General features: G+C 39.2%; 2 protein-coding genes and 2 non-coding genes across 5 annotated transcripts in view; 3 read left to right on the top strand and 1 right to left on the bottom strand.

The window, feature by feature from the left end:
• The first annotated feature begins 11055 nt into the window (after window positions 1-11055).
• Window positions 11056-19009, top strand: RPL5 (ribosomal protein L5). Of its 2 annotated transcripts, none has more exons than XM_070044101.1 (8): window positions 11056-11147; window positions 12335-12404; window positions 12490-12605; window positions 13756-13890; window positions 15210-15412; window positions 16121-16298; window positions 18351-18439; window positions 18843-19009. In XM_070044101.1, exons 1-8 carry the CDS (start codon window positions 11145-11147, stop codon window positions 18940-18942), a joined length of 894 nt encoding a protein of 297 aa, XP_069900202.1. In that variant the 5' UTR covers window positions 11056-11144; the 3' UTR covers window positions 18943-19009. The 2 variants fall into 2 exon arrangements, with proteins under 2 accessions (XP_069900202.1, XP_060158707.1); XM_060302724.1 differs by having other exon boundaries at window positions 16121-16299; window positions 18355-18439.
• On the top strand, window positions 15953-16048 carry LOC115859971 (small nucleolar RNA SNORD21). The gene has a single exon (XR_004042287.1). It is a non-coding gene; the product is annotated as a small nucleolar RNA SNORD21 (small nucleolar RNA).
• LOC115859972 (small nucleolar RNA SNORA66) lies at window positions 18525-18657 on the top strand. Its single transcript, XR_004042288.1, has one exon. It is a non-coding gene; the product is annotated as a small nucleolar RNA SNORA66 (small nucleolar RNA).
• A 1178-nt stretch (window positions 19010-20187) lies between the features above and the next one.
• The window catches only part of DIPK1A (divergent protein kinase domain 1A), a 118475-nt gene continuing 111302 nt past the window's right edge, over window positions 20188-27360 (bottom strand). The window contains exons 4-5 of the mRNA XM_030868676.2: window positions 22740-22916; window positions 20188-21501 (exon numbers count right to left, since the gene is read on the bottom strand). Coding sequence (XP_030724536.1) covers window positions 20689-21501; window positions 22740-22916 — 990 coding nt within the window. The 3' untranslated portion in view covers window positions 20188-20688. The remainder of the gene's footprint in view (window positions 21502-22739; window positions 22917-27360) is intronic.

Below are 27360 nucleotides of genomic sequence, written 5' to 3'. Positions count from 1 at the left end.
AGTTACATTGGTTGTATGAGACTTGAAGTTTAGCAAAGTTCAAAGACTCTCAATTGCACCCACTCGAAAACCGAAGATGAGACTGTAATCATCAAGCCAAGTCAGGAAGCCAAATGTTGTTGGGTCATTGCAGATAAGGAACTAGTGATGGATTTAGGATTCCTACATGGCAGGGGCCTGGGACAGGCAGCTTTCTAGGGGGGGAAGGTAGGGTGAGGGAACAGGTCTCGAAGCTGCATTTACATAACACTTTACAGAAATTGAGAAAATACTAATTGTCTATTCAATGACTGCGGTGCTAATGAACATTGTGCAGATACTAAAGCCTATTCTCCCTCTTTGACACTACCCTGGCTCTGGGACCCATAATGGTCTGGAGTCTCTCTGGTTTGGTGGTTTCAAATTTAAAGTTATCTCAGAAGTGATTCAGTCACTTAAGGTCTTCAGAACATACAAAGTCACTACAACTGAACCTCAGGTATTCTTGAAAAGGTGTCCCACACTAAGCTGGTCTTTATCTCAACAAAAGAGTGGCAGAAGGTATTAATGGGTTAAAGAGATGGGGCAAAAATTAGGAGACAGTGGACCTAGGAGATACAGTCAATTCCGTGCTGGAGGCAGAATGTCCATCTGTGTATTATAGAAGATTGAAATACAAAGGACAGTTGTGGCACACATATAGGTCATCTCATATTTTAGGGCCAAACATAGAAGTGCACATGGATATGAACTGTATAATGTCTATGAAGTCCTGTGCTTACTTCCTGTTTTGTTTTTGTTTCTGTTTTGTTTTTTTGTGAAGTCGCTTACTACTGTAATGACACCTACTGTAAGTCGCTTACTACTGTAATGACACCTACTGACTGTCATTACCCATGTTCTCTCCCTGAGGCACTCCTCCCCATCCTCCCTACCCCACCTGAAACATACACACAGACACACATGCACAAACCCTAAAACTGACCTGCTCCTGTCCCGCCATTAGTGGAAATAGAGGAATCTTTAAAAACTTCCCCCAGCTTTTCATTTGCATCCTCCTCCTGTACTTCCCATATTTTGGGACAGTAGCCAGTAGCTGTGCCCTTCTTCAGGTACACTTGGATGGAGAGGAGCAAGTCATTTGTTCATTTCCCTACTGGCTTTTCTCTCTTGAAATACAGCTTGATCTTCTGGCAGCTTTCTTTCTTTCTTTTTTTTTTTTAAATAAATTTATTTATTTATTTATTTTTGGCTGCGTTGGGTCTTTGTTGCTGCACGCAGGCTTCAGTAGTTGCGGCATGTGGGCTCAGTAGTTATGGCTCACGGGTTCTAGAGTGCAGGCTCAGTAGTTGTGGCTCATGGGCTTAGTTGCTCCACAGCATGTGGGATCTTCCCGGACAAGGGCTCAAACCCTTGTCCCCTGCATTGGCAGGCGGATTCTCAACCACTGCGCCACCAGGGAAACCACTCTGGCAGCTTTCTGAGGGCAATCCTCCTTCTGGTGCACAGAGGCACTGCAAGCAATACCAAGCTACCCATAATCAACTGTAAACTTATAAACATCAAAAAATACCTCACGTAAAATTAAAAGACGAACAATCATGCGTATCCAACTACACAAAAAAAGGAATATTTGAAAATGAAGACAGTTAAGAAAACGTTTGGGGGCTTCCCTGGTGGCGCAGTGGTTAAGAATCCGCCTGCTGATGCAGGGGACACGGGTCTGAGCCCTGGACCGGGAAGATCCCACATGCCACAGAGCAACTAAGCCTGTGCGCCACAACTGCTGAAGTCCGCGTGCCTAGAGCCCGTGCAACAAGAGAAGGCGCCGCAATGAGGAGCCCGCGCACAGCAATGAACAGTAGCCCCCACTCGCCACGACTAGAGAAAAGCCCACGGGCAGACTCAAAGACCCAACGCAGCCTAAAATAAATAAATTTGAAAGAAAAAAAAAGAAAATGAAAACGTTTGGGATGTGTGGTCAGAATACATTTATTGACTTTTTAATTGCTATTTTAAATTTTATTTAATATAATTTTTTTAATAGTAGAGGAAAGAGGGCTTCCCTGGTGGCGCAGTGGTTGAGAGTCCGCCTGCCAGTGCAGGGGACACGGGTTCGTGCCCCGGTCCGGGAAGATTCCACATGCCGCGGAGCGGCTGGGCCCGTGAGCCATGGCCGCTGAGCCTGCGCGTCCGGAGCCTGTGCTCCGCAACGGGAGAGGCCACAACAGTGAGAGGCCCGCATACCGCAAAAAAAAAAAAAAAAATAGTAGAGGAAAGAAAAGAGCAAGAATTCAGTCCTGGTTGAAGTCCCTTTTAAAGAGGTGGTTATGGAAGCTGGAAAAGAGTCACAGAAGGTAGGGCCAGAGGTGAAGACCAGAAAGAAATTGAATATTTCTTTTTCTGAGATACTCTAAGCATAACTTGTAACACGAGCCCCCAAAACGTACAGTTATTATGTAGCACAGTTCCATACACACCAATATATTTGTTGTTATAATTATTTTATGGTTTCTCAAAAATTGGTTTAATTAGCATAGACGATTGTTTTTTGTTTGTTTGTTTGTTTTTGGCCATGCTGCTTCCCCAGCCAGGGATCGAACCCCTGCCCCCTGCAGTGGAATCACAGTGTCTTAACGACTGGACCACCAGGAAAGTCCCTAGAATATTGTATTTTTAATAGATGTCTGTAACAATCTCTCCCATTCTACATGGGCTTCTAGAACCATGGCACTTACTGGGTAAGAGGTGAAGTCCATGCCTCTTCTCCTCTTGGGTGGGCCTTTGTGACTGCCTTGTCCAGTGGAGTACTGTAGAAATCACACTATGCCATGCACTTCTACCTTGTTCTCTTGGAACTCTGTCTAAGAACCAAGTCACCATTCTGCGAGGAAGTCATAGAGAGGCCCACATGGAGAGGAACCAAGCTCCTAGCCAACAGCAAGCCCAAATTACCAGCCATGTGAATAGGCCATCTTGAATGTGGATCCTTCTGGCCCCAGTTGAGCTCCTTTAGCTGATGCCAAATGGACCACAGCTAAGCCGTCCAAATTGAGACCTGCCCAAATTACAGATTCACAGCAAAATAAATGAATGCTATTATTTTAAGCTTCTATGTTTTGAGGTAGATTGTTACATACCAATTGATAAATGGGATAATCAGAATAAATGAGCAGAGATTATCATGTGCCTATCATGATATTATTCTCATTTTATTTATCATTAAATTTATTGCATACAAAGTTCTGTTCTTCATGCTGGTGATACAGCAGTGATTGCAACAGATAATGTCCCTCCTTTCCTTAAGGGGAGGGCTTGTTGTAGGGAGGGCAGATAGATTATTAAAAAACTAACAAATAAATTGATAATTGCTAGGTGGTAATAAATGCTTTGTAGAAAAAGCAGTCTATGGGGAATAGAGAGTGATGGAGTGTTCTATATTAGATGAAGTGGTTAAGAAGGGCCTTTCTGAAAGGAAGACAATTGAATAGAGACTTGAAAGAAGTAAGGCAGCACATCCCATGAATATCTGGAGGATGAGCTATCAAGAGAGAGGGAATGGTGCAAAAGCTCCAAGATAGGCATGGCTTCAAGTCCAGTAAGTTGGAGCAGAATGAGGAAGGGATGGAATGAGAGGAGATGAAGTCAGAGATACATAGGGGCAGGGACAGACCCTGTAGGGCTTCATAGGCTATGGCGGGAACTTTGGCCATTGAAGGGTTTTGAGGACAGAAGTGACATTATCTGACATATTTTTAAAAGATCAGTCTGACTGTGTGGAGAATAGATTGTAGGAGTGCAAGGTTTGAAACAGAGAGAACTGCTAAGAGGTTAATGCAATGATCTGGGTAACAGATGATGGTAGCTTAGACCAGGGCATGAGAAGTGGTCAGATATTTTATTTACATATATATATAAAAGTACAGCCACCACAGGAGTTCCCTGGTGGCCTAGTGGTTAGGATTCTGGGCTTTCATTGCCATGGCCCAGGTTCAATCCCTGGTTGGTGAGCTGAGATCCTGCAAGCCATGTGGTGTGACCAAAAAAAAAAAAAAAAAAAAATACAGCCACCACCAGGATATGGATGTGGAACTTGATTAGAAGAGAGGCATCAAGTATAACTATAAGGCTTTTGTGTTATTTGCTCTATAGCAAGTACATTACATGTACTTGTCCTGCCCTCCACTGGAGATCCTAGAGTCATTCTGAGTATTCACTCATCTAATGGCTATGATGCCAGTACCAAGTGCCATTCAAGACACTGTGCCTTTAATCACAGACTCTTCAAGATGCTGACCCCTCACAGAAATGTGGGAATGACTCAGAACGTTATGAACATCGCTTTGAAGTTGTCTGTAACAGATCTAATTACACCTTTTTTGTTAGCAATATTTCCTTGAAGAAGTTGACTCAGGAAATAGGGAGAATCCAGAAGCTGGTTTTACTGTCATGTCATAAGGGGAGAATCAGCCACAATAATTTATGTTGTTTCTCCCACAGAACTTGGTGGGCTTTCTTGTGTGTACTTTGGGTCCTCCTTATATTCCCGAAGTAACTGAAGAGGGAGACAAATATTATTAGTGTCATTTAACAAGTGGAATCTCAAAAGGATGTATGGAGTTTGTCATTAGTCATATATTTTAAGCCTTGAAGAACTGGCGAAATAAGACTATAGTTAATTTTGATGATTCCAGGAAAGAAGAAGACACATACTTTTAGTTCCCAGGTAGGTTCTTTCCCCTAATTTCATACCTCCATGGATTTTTGTGGCAGTAATAGATTTTATTAGGTGAGCAGGTAGGTGATAACTGCCCTGAAAGCAGCACTGACCTCTAAAGTTTAGCAATCCCTAGACATTCAAACTTTTTCTTAATAACTTACTATAAATCTAGTCTCCAGGAAAACATGTAAATATTACTGAATCATTTAAAAGTTTTGACTTTCATGTATTAACTAAGCATCTAACAAAGTGGTTCTGGACTTCTCAGATTTGTCCTGAGACTGTCTTCTTTAGCTTAAAGGGCTTCTCTCCTACTTCTAATAATATGGGCTTCATCTAGTGAACAAGCTACATTCCTTAGTTCAAACTGATCAGAATTTTGTTAAGTCTTCATTTTCTGGAAGTTTGTAAAGCTTCAGGTTCACTTTGATAACTTAGAAGATGACAACAGTTTACTAGCTGCAGTTTCACCTTTATTTTTATACAAAGTTAATTGTCGTTAGTCTAAGCCAAAGAATGTTTATCCCTTAGTCAAACAAAAATACATCAGGGAATATATTCCAAAGTCAAATATACACATTTATGAGTTTTTTAGAGTACAAGGTCCTTATTTTAGTACAGTTTTAAGGCAGGCTTAGATTCAAAAAATCCCTGTGTCCCACTGTGATTGGCTGTGGCATCCTTTTCTTCATCTGTAAAATGGGGATAATGAACTACTGCTAAAGCAGTTTTGAGATTAAATGAGAAAATGTAGTAAACGCTTAGCATAGACTCTGGCACTTAGTAAAGTCTCAGTAGATGTTTGCTGTTTCTAACATATATGTAGAAATTCTCCAACTCCCTTTCTATTCCCCATTCACTACCCTCCCAATCAAGTGTGAGTCATTGAGGCCAGTCCGGAAGAACAGGCCAATAGGGAGGAGCTCAGACATTTCAAGTCAGGTGATCTTCGGTGGTTGTGATGTTTCCAGAAAGTACCTCCCCTTAATCCAGGCAAGAGGCGCCCTTGCCAGGCCCCTTGCCCTGGTCCTGTACTTAATAAAACCCTGCATATCACAAACACACAGAAAAGTAAATTTATCAAGGAATGTGTGGCTATGGCTGCCTCTGTCATTTAGGACTTGGCATTTAGCTCTCACCAGAAACTCTAAGCATCTGCCCTGGTAATGAACACCTTCCAGGCCCCAGGGAATTGCTGTTCCACATTTCTTGTGCTGTGTCCTCGACACAAAAGGCAATTGTGTCTGAATGTCATGAAGGTTTTAGGTTTGTGCTGCTGTTAACATTTGAAACAGATACTGCTTTGGAGTACAGGAGGATTTGAGTAATGGAAATTTTTTTTAGGAAAGACAAAAAAACAAATTAACTTGTTGAATCCTTTCTTTGTGATAATGTGAACACAAAAGATTCTGGAATAACGAAGTTTCGTGACTGAGTAAAGCCAAGCCTCCAATTTCTTGCTTATTTTTATGTTCCAGTTCCTGGTTCCAGAGGTTTTTCATTGTGTTAAAAGTTAGATTTGATTTAGACCAGACATGAGAGGCTGTAGAAGAGTAAAGTGAAACAACAGAAGGTGCTCAAATAATGAGCAAATCAGTCTTTGGCAGAAAAAAGTGAATTTTAAATTTGTGCTATCTAATTTTGTAATATGTAGTATTACTTGCTTTTAATCATAGTACAAGTGTTCAAACCCCAAACAGATCTAATTTTTAAAAATATGAAAATTATAGACAAATTTTTTTCTAAATTGAATGAAACTGCATGAGGAATATTCAACAAATGTGACATTCTAATGAAATATAAGGAAATTAGAAGAAGGAAATGGAAAAGTTTGCATGAATGTGAAGAAGAAAACATGTACAAATAAACCTAAACCTAATTTCGATAGAGATTATTTTCTGACCCTAATAGGTCAGTGTATATAGTCTGATTGAAAAGACATTTGAACAAATTGAGCAACATACTACTATTTTTGTTTTCCTGTATTACACCCCATCATTGAAATATTGTAAGAATAATAACAAAACTTGGGTGGATGTGGATATTATTGTAAGAGACAGAGAAAATTGCAATAAAACTGGCAATGGTTTATATAATACCAAAATATCTGGTAATAGTTTCTATTGTATTCTATTGAAAACAATAATTTATCATATATGACACCATTATATTGTTTGAATGTGATATGTGAAAAATCCGGTTCATTTCCAAATCTAAGTATTGCCTTATGAACATTATTTAAAATTCCAGTTTCTCTTGCTTCAGCATAGCAAAGTTTCTCCAAATTGAAATTAATAAAAATTATTCAAGAACCACAATGACCCAAGAAAAGTTGTCCAATTTGGCCTTCTTATATGTAGAACACAAATGACGAGCTATCTTGGTGATGACAACACAGAGATTTTGCTGAAATGAAGAGATAAAAAGGAAGTTTTATGGAATAAATATATTATAATTTATGAATTTTGTATGTCTTTATCTTATTAGTCATTCAAACATAAATATCCTATGAACAGAACACCCAGACATGCTCAATCATAATTATGTTTGATTGTCCTTGATATTTTGTTGACTTTCAGTCCTATGAAAATCATAGCTTTATACATTTTCCTGTTAAGAAACAAAGTTTATTCTTTCATTGAAGACTAATTATTTTTTTCCTAGATAAAAATACAGGTTTACAGGACTTCCCTGGCGGTCCAGTGGTTAGGATTCTGCACTTCTACTGCAGGGACCACTGTGGGAACTGAGATCCCACATGCCAACCTGTGTGGGAAAAAAAATACAGGTTTAAAATGTTTCTCATGTGTTGATATCAAAAGAGGGGATCCAACCATAAAGGAGTTTACCTATTTGCTATCCTTCAGTGTATAACCATAAGGTCATGTAAAGCAAAAACCAATTTCAGGGACTTCCCTGGTGGTGCAGTGGTTAAGATTCCACACTTCTAAGGCAGAAGGCCAGGGTTCCATCCCTGGTCAGGGAACTAGATCCCACATGCATACTGCAACTAAGAGTTTGCACACCACAACTAAGGAGCCTGCGTGCTGCAACTAAAACCCAGCGCAACCAAATAAATAAATTAATTAAAAAAATATTTAAAAATCTGTCATCATCATGATTTAAGAAAAAACAATTGCAAAGAAAAAAACATTTTGAGATAACTTAAGTTTTTTTTTTTTTTTTTTTTTTTTTTTGCACTACGTGGGCCTCTCACTGTTGTGGCCTCTCCCATTGCAGAGCATAGGCTCAGCGAGCCCGCTCCGCAGCATGTGGGATCTTCCCCGACCGGGGCACGAACCCATGTTCCCTGCATCGGCAGGCAGACTCTCAACCACTGCGCCACCAGGGAAGCCCAAGACAATTTAAGATGTTTTTTGATCATAATTATGGTGGTTTCAATAAAGAACTAGCTGATTAGGGCAGTAGGTAGGTACCTCAAATTCATAATATATGGGTAACATATATGGCAAAATAAATATGGGAAAACTTTCCATATTTTATTGTTAAATCATCACTACCAGAACTAAAAACTGCTGATTTATTTGATAAAACTGAGTTTGCTTTCATTTCAAATAATAAAAGAAATATTTCCTATTCTAACAGGAATCAGTGTTTTATTTTTAATAATTTCCCCATTTTTTTTCCTCCCCTTTGGCCACACCGTGCTGCTTTCAGGATCTTAGTTCCCCGACCAGGTATTTCACGGGCAGTGAAAGCACCGAGTCGTAACCACTGGACCACCAGGGAATTCCCAATGTTTTATTTTTTATCTTGAAATAATTTCAAGATCACAGATTGGTTGTAAGAACAGTACAAAGAATTTTCATATACCCTTCTTCCAGATTCCCTATTGTTAACATTTTAACATGTTTGCCTTATCATTTTCTTTCTCTTTACATATATGTATATGTGTACATACACACAAATGTAATTATTTTCTGAGTCATTTGTTGAGCGTAAGTTGCTGAAATAATATCTATTACTCCAAAATAGTTCAGAGTATATTTCCTAAAAAATAAGAACACTCTCATATATAACCATAGTGTGCTTATCAAAATAAAATTAACATTGATCTATTGCTACCATCTAATTCACAGATTCCATTCAAATTTCACTGATTGTTCTGAGAATGCCCTTCGTACAAAAGAAATAAAAAACCTTCCTTTTTCTTTTTTTCCTTTCTTGTCCAGGATGAAGTCTAGGATCACACATTGCATGAAGTTTGTCATGTCACTTTGGTCTCTTTTAATCTGGAATAGTTCTTTAAGTCTTTCCTTATCCATCAGGATTTTGTCACTTTTGAAGAATGCAGACAGTTACTTTGTAGAATATCCCTCAATCTAGGTTTGTTTGCAGTTTCATCATGTATCAGACAATTAAATTAGACTGTGTTCTCAGTGCATGATATCAGGAGGCACAAAAAACTGACTTGTCCCATTACTGTGATTTTTAAGTATTACTACTTGAACAAGATTATGTTGGTCGAGGGTGCTGGACAAGTTCCCCCTGGTTCCTGGTGTCACCAACTGCACTGGCTGAGCCAGCCACGCTAGCCACAACCCCCCAGCTGCAACCAAAGTGAATAGGTTCACATATTTTAATTTTGTTCTTATAAAGGTTTATAAGGTAAGAAGAAGCAAGATAAGAAGAATAAAACATTTAATTGTGTGTTAGCTTGCTTCATAACATCCAAATATTCAGGTTAATGGTATGTGGCCTTCATTTGTACCCTTGCCCTACAACGTGCAAAAGTTAGGGCTGGACCTATTTCCAGGTAGACTTTCCCTCTTGATGATTCCACCTGCAATGTAAGCAGGGCCTGACTAAGACACGTGGCATGTTTTGTAGGCTAATAACTTGATGGACTACCAAAATGAAGGTCTTATGTACTTTCTATAAACACAAATTGTATGCCTCTTTCTTTACATTTCCAAAAGCCACTCGACAAAGATGGAACCACACTTGCCTGTGAGGAATGTTTCAGCATTTCTCCTTGAGGGCTTTGTAGACCTTGGCCAGAGTGGACTCAATGTAAATTTTTCTGGTTATAAAAGGAGTTACAAATTGAAACCAGAGGAAACTGGCCTCACGATTCTGATTTGTTTCAAGTGGCAGTTCTTTAGAACCACTTAATCTGGTCATTCTGTTCAGCAGACCCTTCTCCCATCTCTGACACTGAGCAGTTTACATGCTGATTCTTTCCTGCTAGATTAAACTTATACACACTCATGTCCCAAGAGCAGTCTTAAATCATTGGAGGATGGGGGTACAGAGTTAAAATTCATTCTAAGGATGGGTACATTTTAAATTGCTGTGCCAGTATGTAATTTGTCTTTTTTTCCTGGTGGAGTCAGTAAATTCCAATATTGGGAAAATAGAATTTGTTTTCTACGTTCCTGAGACCTTTTGGCTTGGCTTGATTGAGGCCAAATATAAAATGTAGACTCCCAGTCCCCAAGCCAGCCAGTCTGATTTACTAGAGGTGGTGAATATTCAGATATTTGCATTTTACCTAGTACCCACACAATTCCCATGCAATAGCCCAAAGACCACCTTTGAAATACTGTTGGGTGAGGGAATACTGTTTCTTGAGGTGCTTTTTTGTTTGGTGGGTTGGTTGATTGGTTCTTCTCAGTCTCTGTGTGGAGAATAGGGAATTCTTAAGTTGCAATTAGTTTTAAAAGAAGGAAAAAAAGGACTTAGAAAAAAGTTATGTTGACTAGATGAGAGTGATGGAGGGAGGGAAAAGGAATAAGGCAGTCAGGGATCAGGGAAGACGATGGAGGGAGACAGTAGTACGTTTTTTTTTTTTACCATTTAACAAATACCGAATACTTACTGAATGTGAGTACTGTGCTAAATGCTGGAGATTCAAAGGTGAACTCGACAGCAGGGCCCACCCTCAGGGAGTTTACAATCTAGGGTAGGCTGAGACAGGTACAAAGGTGCTGTGGGAAGGCCCCTAACCCAGGCTTGGCTTCCTGAGGGGGAATCTGCATGCTCTGGACCCGGAGTAGTCAAGGAGGGGGTAAAGGGGCTCTAGAGCTAATTCATTCTATTTAATTTTTAAACTTTTTTTTTTCTTGCTTACAAAAGTAATAATGTTTGTTATGAAACAACTTCCTAGCATAGGAAAGTGAAAGCCTTTTACAATCCTCCCTGCTACTGATCACCGCCCTTCCCTGTCGGATCACCAGTCAGGAGATTGGGACTCCGCGACTTTGAGGATTTGTTTCGGGAAGGCGAAGTCCAGCATCGGTCCTCCTACCAGCAGGAGGTGGAGTACTGCAAGCCAGGCGGCCGGCGGGTCTCTCTTCCACACGTCGCTGGCGTGAGCGTCGGCGCTACATACTGCGCCTGCGCACGCGCCACGGCCTTTTTCCCCCCCCGGAGCCGTGCTGGTTTTGCAGCTTGGTGGCGGTTAGAGCTTCTGTTCTACAGGATGGTGAGTGTGTATCTCGGTCTCGGGGCTACAGATGCATGGGGGTTCCCCCTCCTTGTCCTAAAGGCAGGCTAGGTTCCGTCTGGCGCTGTGCAGGGATCGGATGCCATTAGATTGCCGGCTCTGCCGTGGTCGGGCTGCAGCTCCCAGCGTGGCCTTAATGGCTGCCACGGCGCACAAGCGGGCGGGGGGAGGGGTTGAAGAAGAGGGGGAGTTGGGGCAGAGGATTGGGGATGGGGTGAGTATAGTAGACAAACGACAGGGTTAGTGCTGGCCCGGCAGAGGGGGCACCGGCAGGCGGCCGGGGCGAGGAGATTGCGTAGAGTCAGTCTCACACTAGCTGGGGGATGCCTGAGTGGAGACGGGCTGCGGCTCCTCGGACCCAGCTCCACCCATGACTGCTTGGTGGGTTTTCCGGGAGAGCGTCGGGGCTGGCAAATTGTTCGGAAAACCTGTGTTTTGGGGCCGAAGAAGTGGCTTTTAAGCCACAACCGTCAGTAGAACCTGGAGGCTGTGGGGTCTCTGGGCCCCGAAAAGAAGCTCATTTACTTTGGTATGCGTCGCCTGCCTCTTTCTCTATATCGTCGCTGGCTCCGCTTTTTAATGATTCTTCGGGTGGGTGTTGCTTTAGTTGGTGGGGGTCAGTGTTGTTTTAATCGGGAGTAATTGCTGAATATATCCTTGGCCAGTTATGTTTTGTGGCAAGTAATTTAGGCTTTTGAAATACATTTGTGGAAAGAGGGAAATATTAGGTTCTCGAAATGGAACAGTGTTAAGAACAGATTGACGTTTGCAAGATTGCTGTCTTGAACAGTGTTTTGCAAAGTTGGTCACTAGGATTATTGCTGGTCCAATAGGGAACAAAAGTTGAGAGTAAGTTTAAGAATTTAAAATCAATGTGACAGTTTTATATCTGGTGAATACAATAAATTGGCCTGCATTTTGTATGTTTTTTCATTCCATCTTTCCTGCTGATTCATTTTTATTTTGCTTTATGAAACTGTCAGTCTTGACATATGGAAAGTAGGAGAAAAAGTGATTCTTGACTTCAGATTTGAGAAAGTGATGGTTGTGTCTGGATTCACTTTTGAAGTTTAAGTGTTATTTTGTTACACAGTTAACACAAATGTCAAAAGTATCAGAAGCTAAAACATTTATCAAAGTTTTAATAACATTTTTTTATCTTAAAGGGGTTTGTTAAAGTTGTCAAGAATAAGGCCTACTTCAAGAGATACCAAGTGAAATTTAGAAGACGGCGAGGTATGGTCAGGTTTTCATGTTCACGACATGAAAAGAATCTGTTTTGTAGTGGAATAGACTTTTTTAAATTACTTTTTTTTTTCAGAGGGCAAAACTGACTACTATGCTCGGAAACGATTGGTAATTCAAGATAAAAATAAGTACAACACACCCAAATACAGAATGATAGTTCGTGTAACTAACAGAGATATCATTTGTCAGGTAAGTTGTATTCTAGACGCAAGTAATGGATGGTAACCTCCACCCCCCCCCCTTCTGCCCTCACTGTGGTAGAAAAGTTGTACTTGGGGAGCAAAACACAACGTATGCATTAGGTCCATCTAGTCTAGTGCCTGGCACTCCAAGGAACATTGAGTAGTTCTTTTAGTAGGTTTGAAGTTGGAGCCTGGGAAATTGGTACTGTAAAAAATACTCTGAGGATCAGCTGTTTGGCAATCCTGACCCAGTTTAATTCCATTCACTTTCTAATTGGTGGGGGTGGGGGTGGGATTAGAGAAGTTCATGGCACTGTGCTATTTTTGTGGGGGTGGGAGGGTAAATTTGAGACCCAGTAGAAGGTTCTTGCCCATTCCAATTCCAGTAAGATAATAGAATTTATTGTGGACTGAGTTCACTTATCCAATACTTTGAAGAGGTAGGTAGTTGTGAATGTTAAATTAGACTCTTAAGATTATTTTTATTCTTGATTATTGTTCAAAATAGGTTTTAGTAAATACTTAACGAAGGTGTCTCCCATGTAAAAGACTTACAGAAAGTGGCAATTTGCTCCTAGAAGGTAGTTTTCTGGGCTTTTACAACTAGGAAAACTTTTCGTACTTGAGATTTGGAGGAGACAGGCACATTTATTTTCTGGCCAGACTAATTTGTTGGTTGTGAAGGCAATCTCTTCCTCCATACCTAAGTTCAGATAACTAAATATTAGGTTTTCTGAAACATTGTTGGACTTAGATATGCTTAGTTTAAAAGGTGTTTGAAATAATCAGGGATTCCTTTTTGATTTTTCAAAGTGCCTCCTTAATTCACCAGCTTTCCCAGCTCAAGGTCTTTTCAGTATTTCTCAGAAGGAAGGAACTACGGTATAACTTATTTCAAAGGTATTTTAATATTCGATGTCTGTGGTAATTTGAGACTTATGTACTGTGAAATTAGTCAAACATACTTACAAACTCATAAACCTACCTTCTGTAGTTGACCAGGCCATAATTGTTGAAGGTGAGTGGGTTTAACAAAGATCTTAAGTGATGCAGATCTGTGTGTTTTTTTGTTAAATCTTTTGAAAAAGAAGGCACTTAGGAAGTAATCCACAAAACAGTGAAAACAGATTACTAACCTGTTTTTTCTCTTATTGTAGATTGCTTATGCCCGTATAGAAGGAGATATGATAGTTTGTGCAGCTTATGCTCATGAACTTCCGAAGTATGGTGTGAAGGTTGGCCTGACAAATTATGCTGCAGCATATTGTACTGGCCTGCTGCTGGCACGCAGGGTATGTACAAGATTACTTTAAGTGATGTATTTTGGAATTAGCTCACTGGAGTTGTCTGCAACATAGATGGTTCACACATGGATAAGACACCTTCAGCTAGCTGTGGGGAGAGAGGAGTGCCTCCTGTTGCCCTGTGGCTTATAAGGGCGTCACCAGGGAAGATAATTTTATATAAATACCTTGTTTAAGACAGAGATGTACTTTATAATATGGGGAAGCCTTTTTTTCTGTTTTCTCCCATTTGTTGGGTATATCTAGACCAATAGAATTATTTTGCATTGATTGATATCTGTAATCTGTGCTGTCTGATATGGTAGCCGCTAGCCACATGTAGCTATTAAGCGCTTGAAATGTGTCTAGTGCTGCTGATAACTGAGTTTTTAACTTAAATATGAATAGCAGGTTGTGGCTAGTTGGTGACTGTCTTGTTGGACAGATCTAGTCAGAAGTGTAGATCTTAACCATCAGCGTACATTAAAAATGCAGACTATACCCCACACCTTCAGAATTTATATTCTCATAGGGTGTCCAGGTGATTTATATGCATGCTAAATTTTGAGAAGCAGTGCCTTAAGCTTTTGAGGCGGGGGTAGGCATTGGTGGGGGGATTCATTTTTGTTTTAATAATCTTTGCCTTTGGGTGGCAACATTTCCTATAAAAGGAAATGAAAATGTGATCCTACCTTGTTTTTGTTTTCTGACCTTGTTTTGCAGTGGAATTGTTAAGCATGCATCATTGTTGGGGACCCACATCTTCACTGGTTATAAACATGTTTGGGTTGGGACATTGTCTTTTATATGAGCATCTTGGTGCAAAGGCACTATAGATAACTAGCAGAGTAGTGGCACATATTAACATAATACAGTGGCAGGGTAGAGCCACAAAAGGTGTTCTCTTCAGCACAGGATCCTACTCATAATACTGTAATCAAATTAAACAAAACTGCCTATGATAATATTTAATATTTGGTGGTTGAATTATAGCTAAATATGACCGAGGAAAGGTGGAGATTACTTCCCTTGAGTAAATATATAAGAATCAAATTTAAGTATCATGTCCTTATTGATTGCTATAGAAATCAAGTATGGACAATGTAGCAGGTTCAGAAACTGTTAAACAGTTATACTTGTTGGTAAAATTGGATATCTGAAATTTCTTTTTGTGGCATTTAAAAATTGATATGTAAAAGCAGATTGGGATAAAGAGAAAAAGTGATTTGGAAGGAAATTTTTTGTCAGGTCATTAAAGTTGTGAATTTTGAGATATTGTTGTTTGAATATATTCTAACAAGCATTTAGATTGGCTTCTTTGTTAATAGCTTCTTAATAGGTTTGGTATGGACAAAATTTATGAAGGCCAAGTCGAGGTGACTGGAGATGAATACAATGTTGAAAGCATTGATGGTCAACCTGGTGCCTTCACCTGTTACTTGGATGCAGGGCTTGCCAGGACTACTACTGGGAATAAAGTTTTTGGGGCCCTGAAGGGAGCTGTCGATGGAGGCTTGTCTATCCCTCACAGGTAATAATAGTATTCAGGGCCTCGTTGCCTGGACTCCAGTACTGCACTGTTTCTAACTGGTTGGGCTGTGGAGATAACTGAACCAATTAGAGTAATAGTAGCTATCATTGTGTACCTGCCATGTGCTGGGTACTGTGCAAAGGGAACCTGGCAGGGTGGGAAGGAACTGTAACATGGTTTATAAATGAAGAGACTGGGGTTCAGGGGTAAAATTATTTGTCCAAGGTTTTAGAGCCAATAAACGGAAGAGCCAGTGTTGAAACCACTACCTTTTCCACCAGTACTCCCCCTATTTTTTTTTGTTTGTTTGTTTAATTCAGAATGAAAATTTGTTTACTGAGTTATGGGGAAATATGGACTCTAGGGGGGGAAAAAGTTTGAGAAAAAGACAAATTTTTAAACTTTCAACTGGAAATAAGAGTGTAGGCTGTCCTTTGCTATGAAATAAGGAGAACTAACTTCATAGTGGCCTTGGTTCATTTAATGGTATTTAAAGGTGCTTGTGGCATGATTTTCTATCCTGGAATTCAAAAATTAGCTGCTGAATGATGATGTCCCACTAACTGAGCAGTCAGTAGTTGGTCCTTTGGTTGCATATGATGCAATTAATTGTTTCAAGACGGGACTGATGGCAGCTACTGAAATGAATTCCTTCTAGTGAACTGATTTCAACCATTATATACTAAAACATGGAAAACTTTATTTCAGTACCAAACGGTTCCCTGGTTATGATTCAGAAAGCAAAGAATTCAATGCTGAGGTACACCGAAAGCACATCATGGGGCAGAACGTTGCAGATTATATGCGTTACCTGATTGAAGAAGATGAAGATGCTTACAAGAAACAATTCTCTCAATACATAAAGAACAACGTAACTCCAGACATGGTAAAAATTTAACTAAAAATACCTGTATTGGTAAATTTATAGAACCGGGTTTCCTACCTGTTTTGAGTGGGTATGTTAATACAGTTTTATTTCAGGTTAACAGTTAAAAGTTGAATATGGGCATGTTAAAATGAAATTGGGATGTTGCACCTAGGGTAGGTTAAAAGTCAGACAAGATACTGACTTGAGGAGCTGGACTTGTCAACATGCTTTTAGGAATCTCTTAGATGCTGAAGGATGGCAGGCTTCAGGCATCCAAATCTAAAGCCTTTGGTGGCTTTTATGCATTTGGCTGTTCTGTATTTATAAATTTCATTCATGTGGTCATAATCTACTCCAATATGAGGTGCTAGTTACTAGACTTCACTCATTTTGAGGTCATGGGGAAAAAAAGGTTCTTTCTTCATTCTTAGCAGATAAGTGCTATGTTCTGGACTTTCTCAGTGTCTCAGGCATGCACACAAAAAGGGAGATGTACAGATTCTATCACTAGTTCTGTGTGATGTTGCAAAAGTGAAGGGACCCGTGTTTTCAAAAGTCAGTTTAATGCTGCAAAGTTTATCACCCCTAAAGTTGAGTCTCAGGGCTCTCTCTATTAATACATTGGGGTAATTGATGACAGTGCGAGTTTCGATAGCGAAGGCATAGAACACAAAAATCACAGATTATTATAAATGTATTACAAATACAGAATTATATGTAAATTGATATATATCAAGTAATTGTTTTTATTAGGTTTTTTTCTGTTGCTGCATATTTTGTATTTGGCATACCTATGTCTGAAAATTATTTTTAAAATAGAGTTATAATTGAGGGAAAGATCACTTTCTGTTTTTGCATTATTTTCCTTTGCTAATAAGCTTTATACAAATGCATGTAGTAACTGCATTTTAAAAAATTTATTTTTGGCTGCGTTGGGTCTTTGTAGCTGCACACGGGCTTTCTCTAGTTGCGGAGAGCGGGGGCTACTCTTCCTTGTGGTGTGCATGCTTCTCATTGCGGTGGCTTCTCGTTGCGGAGCACGGGCTCTAGGCGTATGGGCTTCAGTAGTTGTGGCTCGTGGGCTCTAGAGCACAGGCTCCGTAGTTGTGGCACACGGGCTTAGTTGCTCCGCGGCATGTGGGATCTTCCCAGACCAGGGCTTGAACCCGTGGGATTCTTAACCACTGAGCCACCAGGGAAGCCCAGTAATTGCATTTTACTCACGTGGAATGAGTAGTTTTAGAGACCTGGATTACCTTGACTCACTCTTCAGGAAGGCTGTAATTGTTACTGAATTTCACACATTTTACAGTTTCTCTTCCTGACTTGATCTTCCATGTGATCAATAGTCATTTGGGGTGGGGGTATTAAAACACTTCAGAGAGTTGCAGCATTGTTTTTTGTTGAATTTTAGAACAAAATTCTCATTAATGTTTCTAATTGGACAGCGGTTTTCTAGGGAAATTCGGGCCCCTTTCTGATTCCACAGAGGCCTGATACTGCTGCCAGATACTGGTGATTTGTGGTAGTAGATCAAGAGGTTCCTGGTGTGGGATTCTGGGAATAACTTTTGAAAAGACCTATCAGAAATCAGTGGGAAATAGAAATATGGGGAACGTGGGAGGACAGAGATGTATTTGGCAGTTGCTTGTTAGTCCATGTATTTTTCATCTTAAATCTTAAATGCTGGCATGTATCCATACTTGAATGAAAGAATTTAGGTCAGATGGTTTTAAATGAGCATAAAATGTGTTTCTACAGAAAACAGTTTGCTTTAAACTTAAGTGACTCATGAAGTATAGCTGAATTATTCAGAAATACATGCGAATTTTTCTTGAGGAAGATTGTTGTGTTTTGTGAATAGTGTCAATTCATGTTGCTTATGGTAAAAACTGGGACTTTCTTAGGAAAAGATGGGTTACAAAAAGATATCAATATTGATCTAGTTTAGCTCCTTTTGAGAATCTGGCTTAGAAGGACAAAATAGAGCAAGCAGTAGAAAAGTGTGTTTTATTACTGTTTAGGGCATATGAAATGAAACCAAGTACTGTTTGCTTTGCTTTGTTTCAGATGGAGGAGATGTATAAGAAGGCTCATGCTGCAATACGAGAGAATCCAGTGTATGAGAAGAAGCCTAAGAAAGAAGTTAAAAAGAAGAGGTATGTGTTTTACTGTTTTTTGAAGAGAAAGAGGTTGGGAGGGGTTCCTGCCTTGTTTCATCTCGCTCAGACTCTGAGTGAAGTTGTGCAAACTCGATCACTAGCTCTGCATGATGTTGCAGAGGTGAGGGGAACCAGGTTTGCTAAAGTAATTGTGGTGATAGAAATGTATTGGCCTTGGATGCTACCGAGGTGGCCCATTCTGTCCCAGTACATTGACACTGTCAATTATTGCATTTTTTAATAGGCTAACTAAGGAAGAGAACAGGTATTGGACTTGGGATTATTTGACCTCCATTTTATTACAAAGTGGGTCTTTTTCAAAGTTAAATATTCTCTATTCTCTTTCGCTATGGTTTTTAAAATTTATGTCCCTTTCTCTTCTTTTTACCTTGTTCTGTAGGTGGAACCGTCCCAAAATGTCACTTGCCCAGAAGAAAGATCGGGTAGCTCAGAAGAAGGCAAGCTTCCTTAGAGCTCAGGAACGGGCTGCTGAGAGTTAATAAACCAAACCACAATTTCTATGAAGATTTTTCAGATAAAGACAGTAATAAACTTATTGAACAAGTAGCTGTTTCTGTGTTAAGCTCTTGTTAATGAAACTGTGGGAAGTACCTGAAATTGACAGTATTTTCCTTCCAGAAACAAGTGTAGCTTTTTCCAGAAAATCTTACATATTGCCTCAAAGTTCATACCTTGGGCATCTGTTCTTCCTGACAGGAGTTATCCCTTGAATTGTATGATGTGCAGCTGTCCTTAAAAAGTCTGGCAAGCAACAGACAAACCTTCCCCTAGAAATATTTCTTCCATTCATTTATTGTAACCACACGATGAGGTGGAAGAAAAAGTACCTTCAAAGTTTACAATTTTAAAGTAAGTGAAACTGATGCTACTCCATGGCTTTAGTTCTTGAGAGAGAGCTCTCCAATGAAGGTCATATAATTTTAACACATTTATCCAGGTGAAACCTTTGAGCAGAAAATACTGGTTCTTTTTAAATTTTATTTATTATTTATTTTTGCGGTACGCGGGCCTCTCACTGTTGTGGCCTCTCTCGTTGCGGAGCACAGGCTCCGGACGTGCAGGCTCAGCGGCCATGGCTCACGGGCCCAGCTGCTCCGCGGCATGTGGGACCTTCCTGGACCGGGTCACGAACCCGCGTCCCCTGCATCGGCAGGTGGACTCTCAACCACTGCGCCACCAGGGAAGCCCGAAAATGCTGGTTCTTTAATTATAAGAGGTGTTTCGTTTTATGGAGTTGAAAGGCCAGATCTGAATAAACACAAAAGAGAGGAGCAAATACTAACCCTTGTATATCAAGTTTACATGAGAAAAAGAGATGGATATATTTACATGCCTCTTGAGAAACAGTCCTTTGGCCAATAGGGAATACTGTTTGTTTGAAAATGGAAAATTATTAATAGGAAGTTTATGATTTCAGAGTCCTGCTCTTAATGTCCCACTTTCCCATAGCTCAGATTCAGGATATGTGTACCTGTGTTAGGTTTGTGGCCTAAAGATACGAGTTTTGAAGACCAGTTGGCTGGCTGATACTAAGATACCCTTAAATCTAGGATGATGAACTCATCCATATTCAGCCTCTGAAATTGGCAATTATATATTGCCAAGAAGAATGCTTCTGATGGGTTTTCAGTGGGTAAGAGCCACTCAACTTTCTGAAGCCACATAAAATGTGATGTCTAAATGAGTTAAGTGTATTTATAAGAAACCATGCTATTAACCCAACATCTGTTTATAAAGGAGTAATTTTAATTTACCTGCTTTGCAGTCTTAATTTCTGTTAATGTGCAAACTTTACCATGCTGAGACATTAGTAAATTTATAAATTTTCTTTTTTAAACAGCAGCTTCAATGCAAACACAATTTCCAGCACTGATATTTTGGCTAACAAATCTACAAAATACTCTGACCGTTGATGTTTATGGAATGAGGCTTTTCACAGCATTTTTAAGTCATTAGTCAAAATAGTTACACAGTGAATGTACTAGGAAATGTACCAGCGTTTCTAAAAGGGCAGGAATGAATATTTTTGGACCTTTTGATCCTATACCTCCTGCCATTACTTCAGCAATCAACATGTATTTTAAGATGATGGCTTCCTTAGGATCAGGGGAAAGGAGTTTTGTGATAACTGGCAAGGATTTGAATCAAGCCATTTAGAAAAAAATGTTCAAGATTTTTCTTTTGAAGTGCTAAATTTCTTAAAATGGTCACAATGTCCAAATGAACTAAGAGTCGTTTGTGTAGGAAATTTTCTTCCACAGTAATGTTTTTAGGTTATTTAGTATCAAAGAATGTTCCATTTCCATTTGATTTGCTGTGACTTTGAGAGCAATACAGGAATACAGCTGCTTTTCTAATTCTTCACGAATTTCAACTGGAGCACCACGCAACAGGTAGTCTTTGAGTAACTGACAGGCTTTTGCCAAGTTTGGTTGGATCACTTCTGAGGTACACTTCATTGTATTCTGATCACAGCTAGTTCGACAATCCGTGCCATAGACACAGTCCAAATCAGACTCACAGTGACGATCCTTTATAAGTTCTTTCAGGTTTGTCTCTGGCACAATTTTTCTCATGTCCACCATTTTCAAATCATACTTATCATTATATCCTAGGTTTTTGGCACTAGTATCGCACATGAGGAAGTTTCCATAGGGGCCATGGAAAACATCTTCCACAAATTCTAGAAGTCCTATGGCTATTTTAGCCTTTCTAGGCCATGATGGTGTGAACAACTGATCCATGCTTCTTCTGAACCCAGATGGAATAAAAAGTTCAATGACCCATGGAAGGCTTATTCCATAAAGGGAGGTATATTCAACACTTTCCATCACATAGAGATCACCACAGAATCCCATTAATTTGGGGGTATGTTCTTTATCTTGAAGTATTACCATGAGAAGAAATTCATTTAATTGAAGAAGTGCCCATGCTGACTTTGCTTCTCCCAAGGAAACCTGGCCATCTTTGTCTCCATCAGCCACTGTCAAGATGAGATTAACCAGTTCAGAGAGGTTGCCTTGGTCACCCAACTTTGCCTGTAAAGATAAGAATTTGACTAATTATACAGAAGCAATGAAAAACAATCTCATATGTAAAATACTAACTTCCTTTACAGGGATAATTACCATGCTAAGTAATAATCTTGCTACTGAATACCCATAGGAGACTTAATACCTTTCCAAATATTTATGTTTGCTAAGTGAGTCAGAACTATGTTTTATGTACTTGAGGTGAAACCCACTTTGCTAAGTATGTTAAGAAATAGCCACCTTAACGCCCGTAGCCTCCTTAGACCTTGTAGATAAATACAGTTAACCAAGCCATTAATTAATCTTTGTCTTATTCATACACTTACTTGCAAAATTGCAGTGTAATTTGCCCATATCCAAAGTTAACGGGTCAACTACAAATTATTTTCTCCTATTTTGTAATTGTTATTATATTAATTATTTTATTCAAGGTGTTCCAATAATGAATGCTACAAGTATTTCCCTGTGGAGACTCTGGCATAAAACAGTCTAAAACTGTAAACTGTTCAAAGAAAAGAAAGATTTTGAGTTAAAATATAAGAGCAATAAAAATGAGAAAAAGATTCTTTCCAAAAGTGTAATTATTTTCATTGTTTTTTGGCCGTGGCTTGCGGAAGTTCCCCGACCCGTTCTCGAACCCGCACCCTTGGCAGTGAAAGTGCGGAGTCCTAACCACTGGACCCAGGGAATTCCCAATATTTTCATACTTCTATTTAATCTCTGAGTATTCCTTTAAATTAAAAAAATAATTTGCGGGCTTCCCTGGTGGCGCAGTGGTTGAGAGTCTGCCTGCCGATGCAGGGGACACGGGTTCGTGCCCCGGTCTGGAAAGATCCCACATGCCGCGGAGCTGCTGGGCCCGTGAGCCATGGCCGCTAGCCTGCGCGTCCAGAGCCTGTGCTCCGCAACGGGAGAGGCCACAACAGTGAGAGGCCCGCGTACCGCAAAAAAAAAAATTGGAATCAGTCTACTAATTTTATTTCACCTTTTTAAAAAAAGTGTATCAGTTTTAATGTCAAGCTATAGAGCAGCCCATCTACTTAATGAACTCTCACATCTGGACATTTTTAGTGATAGTAATGTTAAACACCCTCCATACATTTTTTTCTTTGAATTATTTCCTCAAGATAGAGTCCCTGATATAGGTCAAAGAATACCAACATTTTTATGGCTTAGAATGAGGTCCTGCCAGCTTCCAGAAGAGTACCACTTCACACTAGCAACATGTGAATGCATATACTTACTTTAAAGAGACTGTAGACCATTTCTTTGAATTTCTGTACAGTAGTTCCCCTAGTTGGCTTATCAAATAGCACTATTTCTTTCCTTGGTTCCAATTCAGTTCCAAAATCAAGATGAAGTGCTTGTTCCATTTGACATTTCACAACACCTGGTAGATTATCCCAAATCCCTAAATACATCTGTGAAAAGAATGACAAGTTATGCTTTAGGCAGAGTAGAAAACTCTAATCTACCACGATATTTTTAGTGTCCTCCTCTTAAAAAAACACACAAGCAACAAAACCGAGATTGAGCTGACTTCCTGAATTGCAAATTTGAAATCATACTTCAAAGCTTTTTTCCTTAATGTTTTTAAATTATAATAAAAGTATTGCATACCTAAATATATATGTATATTTTTGACCATGGTCATCAGTTTTATTATTTTCCATTTTTTAAATTGTAAAATATCAAAAATAGAAAATTTACCATCTTAACTATTTTTAACATGCAGTTCAGTGGTATTAGATTCATGAGGTTGTGCTACCATCACCACCATCTGTCTCCAGAACTCTTTTCATTTTATAAAATTGAAACTCTCTACTCCCTGTTCCCCTTCTTCCCCCAGCCCCCAGCTCATCACCAGTCCACTTTCTGTCTTTATGATTTTGACTACTCAGTCTAAGTATCTCATATAAGTGGAATCATACAGAATCTGTCCTTTTGTGACTGGCTTATTTCATAATGTCCTGAAGGTTTATCCACATTGTAGCATGTATCACAATTTCCTTCCTTTTTAAAGCTGAATACTATTACATTGTAGGAATATCCCACATTTTGCATTTCCTTTCATCCACTGATTGACACTTGGGTTGCTTCCATGTTTTAGCTATTGTGAATATTATGAACATGGATATACAAATATCTCTTCGAGATCCTGATTTCAATTCTTTTACATATATACCCAGAAGTGGAATTTCTGAATCATAGGGTCATGCTACTTTTAATTTTTTGAGGAGCTGCCAACCTGTTTTTCTCAGTGGCTACACCATTTTACATTCCCACCAACAGTGGATTCCAGTTTTTCTGCCTTATTGCCAACACTTGTTATTTTCTTTTTTTTTTTTTTCCAGAATAAACTCACAGAGTTTTATTTTACTGAGCAATGCTTGTCCTGCATTGTTTTTACCACTTGTCAATATTTCACACTCTCTATACAACCAGAAGATGATTCCAAGGACACGTAGCAATCCTTCTTTTCTGGTTTTTTTGATAGTAGCCATCCTGATGGGTGTGAGGTGGTATCTCACCGTGTGCTTTTTTTTTCTTAGTTCTCCGACCATGTATCGAACCCACGCGTCGGCAGTGAAAGTGCAAAGTCCTAACCACTGTACTGCCAAACCATTCCCTAATTGTGGTTTTGATTTGCATTTCCCTAATGACCAGTGATGCTGAGCATCTTTTCATGCACTTATTGCACATTTGTATACCTTTTTTCGAGAATGAATCCGGCTGTTTGTTTTTTTGTTGAGTTTTAGAAGCCCTCTATATAGTCTATATATTAATCCCTTATCAGATATATGATTTGCAAATATTTCCTCCCATTCTGTGAGCTTCTTTTTTATTCTGATATTGTCTTTTGATGCACAATATTTTAAAATTTTCATGAAGTACAATTTGTCTATTTTTTCTTTTGTTGCCTGTGGCTTTGGAGTCTTATGCAAGAAATAATTGCCAAACCCAATGTCACGAAGCTTTTGCCCTATGTTTTCATCTAAGAGTTTTATTTTTTATTTTTCAAAATATTTATTTATTTATTTATCTGGTTGTGCCAGGTCTTAGTTGCGGTAGGAGGGCTCCTTAGTTGCAGCATGCATGTGGGAACTAGTTCCCTGATCAGGGATCGAACCCGGGCCCCCTGCATTGGGAGCACAGAGTCTTAACCACTGCGCCACCAGGGGAGTCCCTAAGAGTTTTATAGTTTTAGTTCTTACCATTAGATCTTTGATCCATTTTGACTTAAATTTTGAGAATGGTGTTAGGTAAGGGTCCACCTTCATTCTTTTGCATGTGTATATCCAGCTTTCCCAGTACCATCTGTTGAAAAGACAGTCCTTTTCCTATTGAATGGTCTTCGCACCCTTGTCAAAAATCATTTGAGGGACTTCCCTGGTGGCACAGTGGTTAAGAATCTGCCTGCCAATGCAGGGGACACGGGTTCGATCCCTGGTCCGGGAAGATCCCACATGCTGCGGAGCAACTAAGCTCATGAGCCACAACTACTGAGCCCATGTGCTGCAACTACTGAAGCCTGCATGCCTACAGCCCGAGCTCCGCAACAAGAGAAGCTACTGCAATGAGAAGCTCATGCACCGCAATGAAGAGTAGCCCCTACTCGCTGCAACTAGAAAAAGCTCGTGCGCAGCAACAAAGACCCAATGCAGCCAAAAAAAAAAAAAAAAAGAATCATTTGACCATATAAGTGAGGGCTCTCTGTTCTATTCCATTAGTCTATATATCCGTCCTTATTCCACTACCACATTGTTTGATTACTGCAGCTTTATAGTAAGATTTGAAATCAGGAAGTGAGTCCTCCAGCTTTCTGGTATTTTTTTCAGGATTGTTTTGGCTATTTAGGGTCCCTTGACATTGCATACAAATTTTAGGACTTTTTCTATTTCTGCAAAAAATTGTCTTTGGGATTTTGCTCAGGATTGCACTGAATCTTGATCACGCTGGGTAACATTAACATCTTAAAAATATTGTCTTCCAATCTATGAACATGGGATGTGATTACATTTGTTTATGTCTTTAATTTCTTTCAGCAATGTTTTGAAGTTTTCACTGTACAAGTCTTTCACCTCCTTGGTTAAGTTAGTTCCTAAGTATTCTTCTTGATGCAATTATAAATGCAATGGTTTTCTTAATTTCTTTTCTGGATTGTTCATTGTTAGTGTATAGAAATGCAATTGATTTTTGTGTGTGGACTTTGAATTCATTTATTAGTTCTAATGATTTTTTTGTGGAATCTTTAGGTTTTTCTACAAATAAGATCATATCCTCTGTCAACAGGGATAACTTTACTTTTTCCTTTCCCATTTGGATACCTTTTATTTCTTTGTTTAATTGATCTGGCCAGAACTTCCAGTACTATGTTGCATAGAAGTGGTGAAAGTGGGCATCCTTGCCTTGTTCTTAGATGAAAAGCTTTCAGTCTTTCACTATTGAGTATGATGCTAACTGTGGGTTTTTCACATAAGTGTTTTTAGTATGTTGAGGTAGTTGCCTTCTATTCCTAGTTTGCTGTGTGTTTTTATCATGAATTTTGTCAAATGCCTTTTCTGCATCAATTGCGATGATCCTTTTTTTCTCCTTCATTCTGTTTATTTGGTATATTACACTGCTCAATTTTCATATGTTGAACCAGCAAAAGTTAATAAGGATTAATGTGGGACTTCCCTGGTGGTCCACTGGCCAGTGGTTGGGACTCCGAGCTTCCACTGCAGGGGGCATGGATTTGATCCTTGTTTGGGGAACTAGGATCCTACATGCCTCATGGCGCAGCCAATAAAAAGAAGCACTGATGCTAGCTCTTCTTTAAATGTTTGGTAGAATCTACCAGTGAAGCCCACACGTGCAGGGCTTTTCTTGTTGGGAGGCCTGATTACCAATTCAGTCTCCTTACTAGTTATAGGTCTATGCAGATTTTCTATTTCTTAGTAGGTTTTGTGTTTCTAGGAATTTGCCCATTTCATCTAGATTATCCAATTTGTTGGTGTACAATTGTTCACTGTACTCTCATATAATCTTTTTTATTTATGTAGAACTGATAGTAATGTCCCCGCTTCATTTCTGATTTTAGTTATTTGAGTCTTCTCTGTTTCTCAGTCCATCTAGCTAAAGGTTTGTCAAATTTTGTTGACCTTTTCAAAGAACCAACTTTTGGTTTCATTGATTTTCTTTATTATTATTTCTTCATTATTGTTTTTCTATTCTCTATTTCCTTTATCTCTGCTGTAATCCATAGTATTTCCTTCCTTCTGCTAGGTTTGGGTTTAGTTTGCTCTTCATTTTATAATTCCTTATGTTGTAAAGTTTGATTGTTTATTTGAGATCTTTCATATTTCTAATATGTTTATAGATGTAAATATAATTTTTAAAAAGTCAAATTACACAGAAAGATAAAAGGAAAAGTTCTACACCCATTTCTCTAATTCCCAGAATCAGTCACTATTAACTATCTAGCTATTTATCAAACTAACATTATATGGTGCTTTACTCTGTGCTACAGTCTACTAATTTATCTTACTCCCTATAACAACCTTATGCAGTAGATACTATTATTATCCTGATTTAACTGATAGAAAAACTGAAGCAGAAAGAAGTGAAGCAGCATGATGAAGGGAATACAATAGTGGCAAAGCCAACATATTAACCCAGGCAGTCTAGTCATGCTTATATATAAAAACCAAATATGACCATATTAATTGGTAATAATATTAATCACTCCTCTGCGTCAAACCCTCTAATTCAACCAGAATAAAGTCCAAAGCCCTTTTCACTGTCTGCTAGGCTTCTTATGAGCTGGCCTGCTTCTCCAACCTGATTTTTACCACTTACTCCCTGGGTCTCTATATCCCATCT

The sequence above is a fragment of the Globicephala melas genome, chromosome 1 (assembly GCF_963455315.2).
Source record: "Globicephala melas chromosome 1, mGloMel1.2, whole genome shotgun sequence".
Lineage (NCBI taxonomy): Eukaryota > Metazoa > Chordata > Mammalia > Artiodactyla > Delphinidae > Globicephala > Globicephala melas.
Note: the sequence above shows the minus strand (reverse complement) of the source record. Positions and strands in the feature narration are given on the sequence as shown.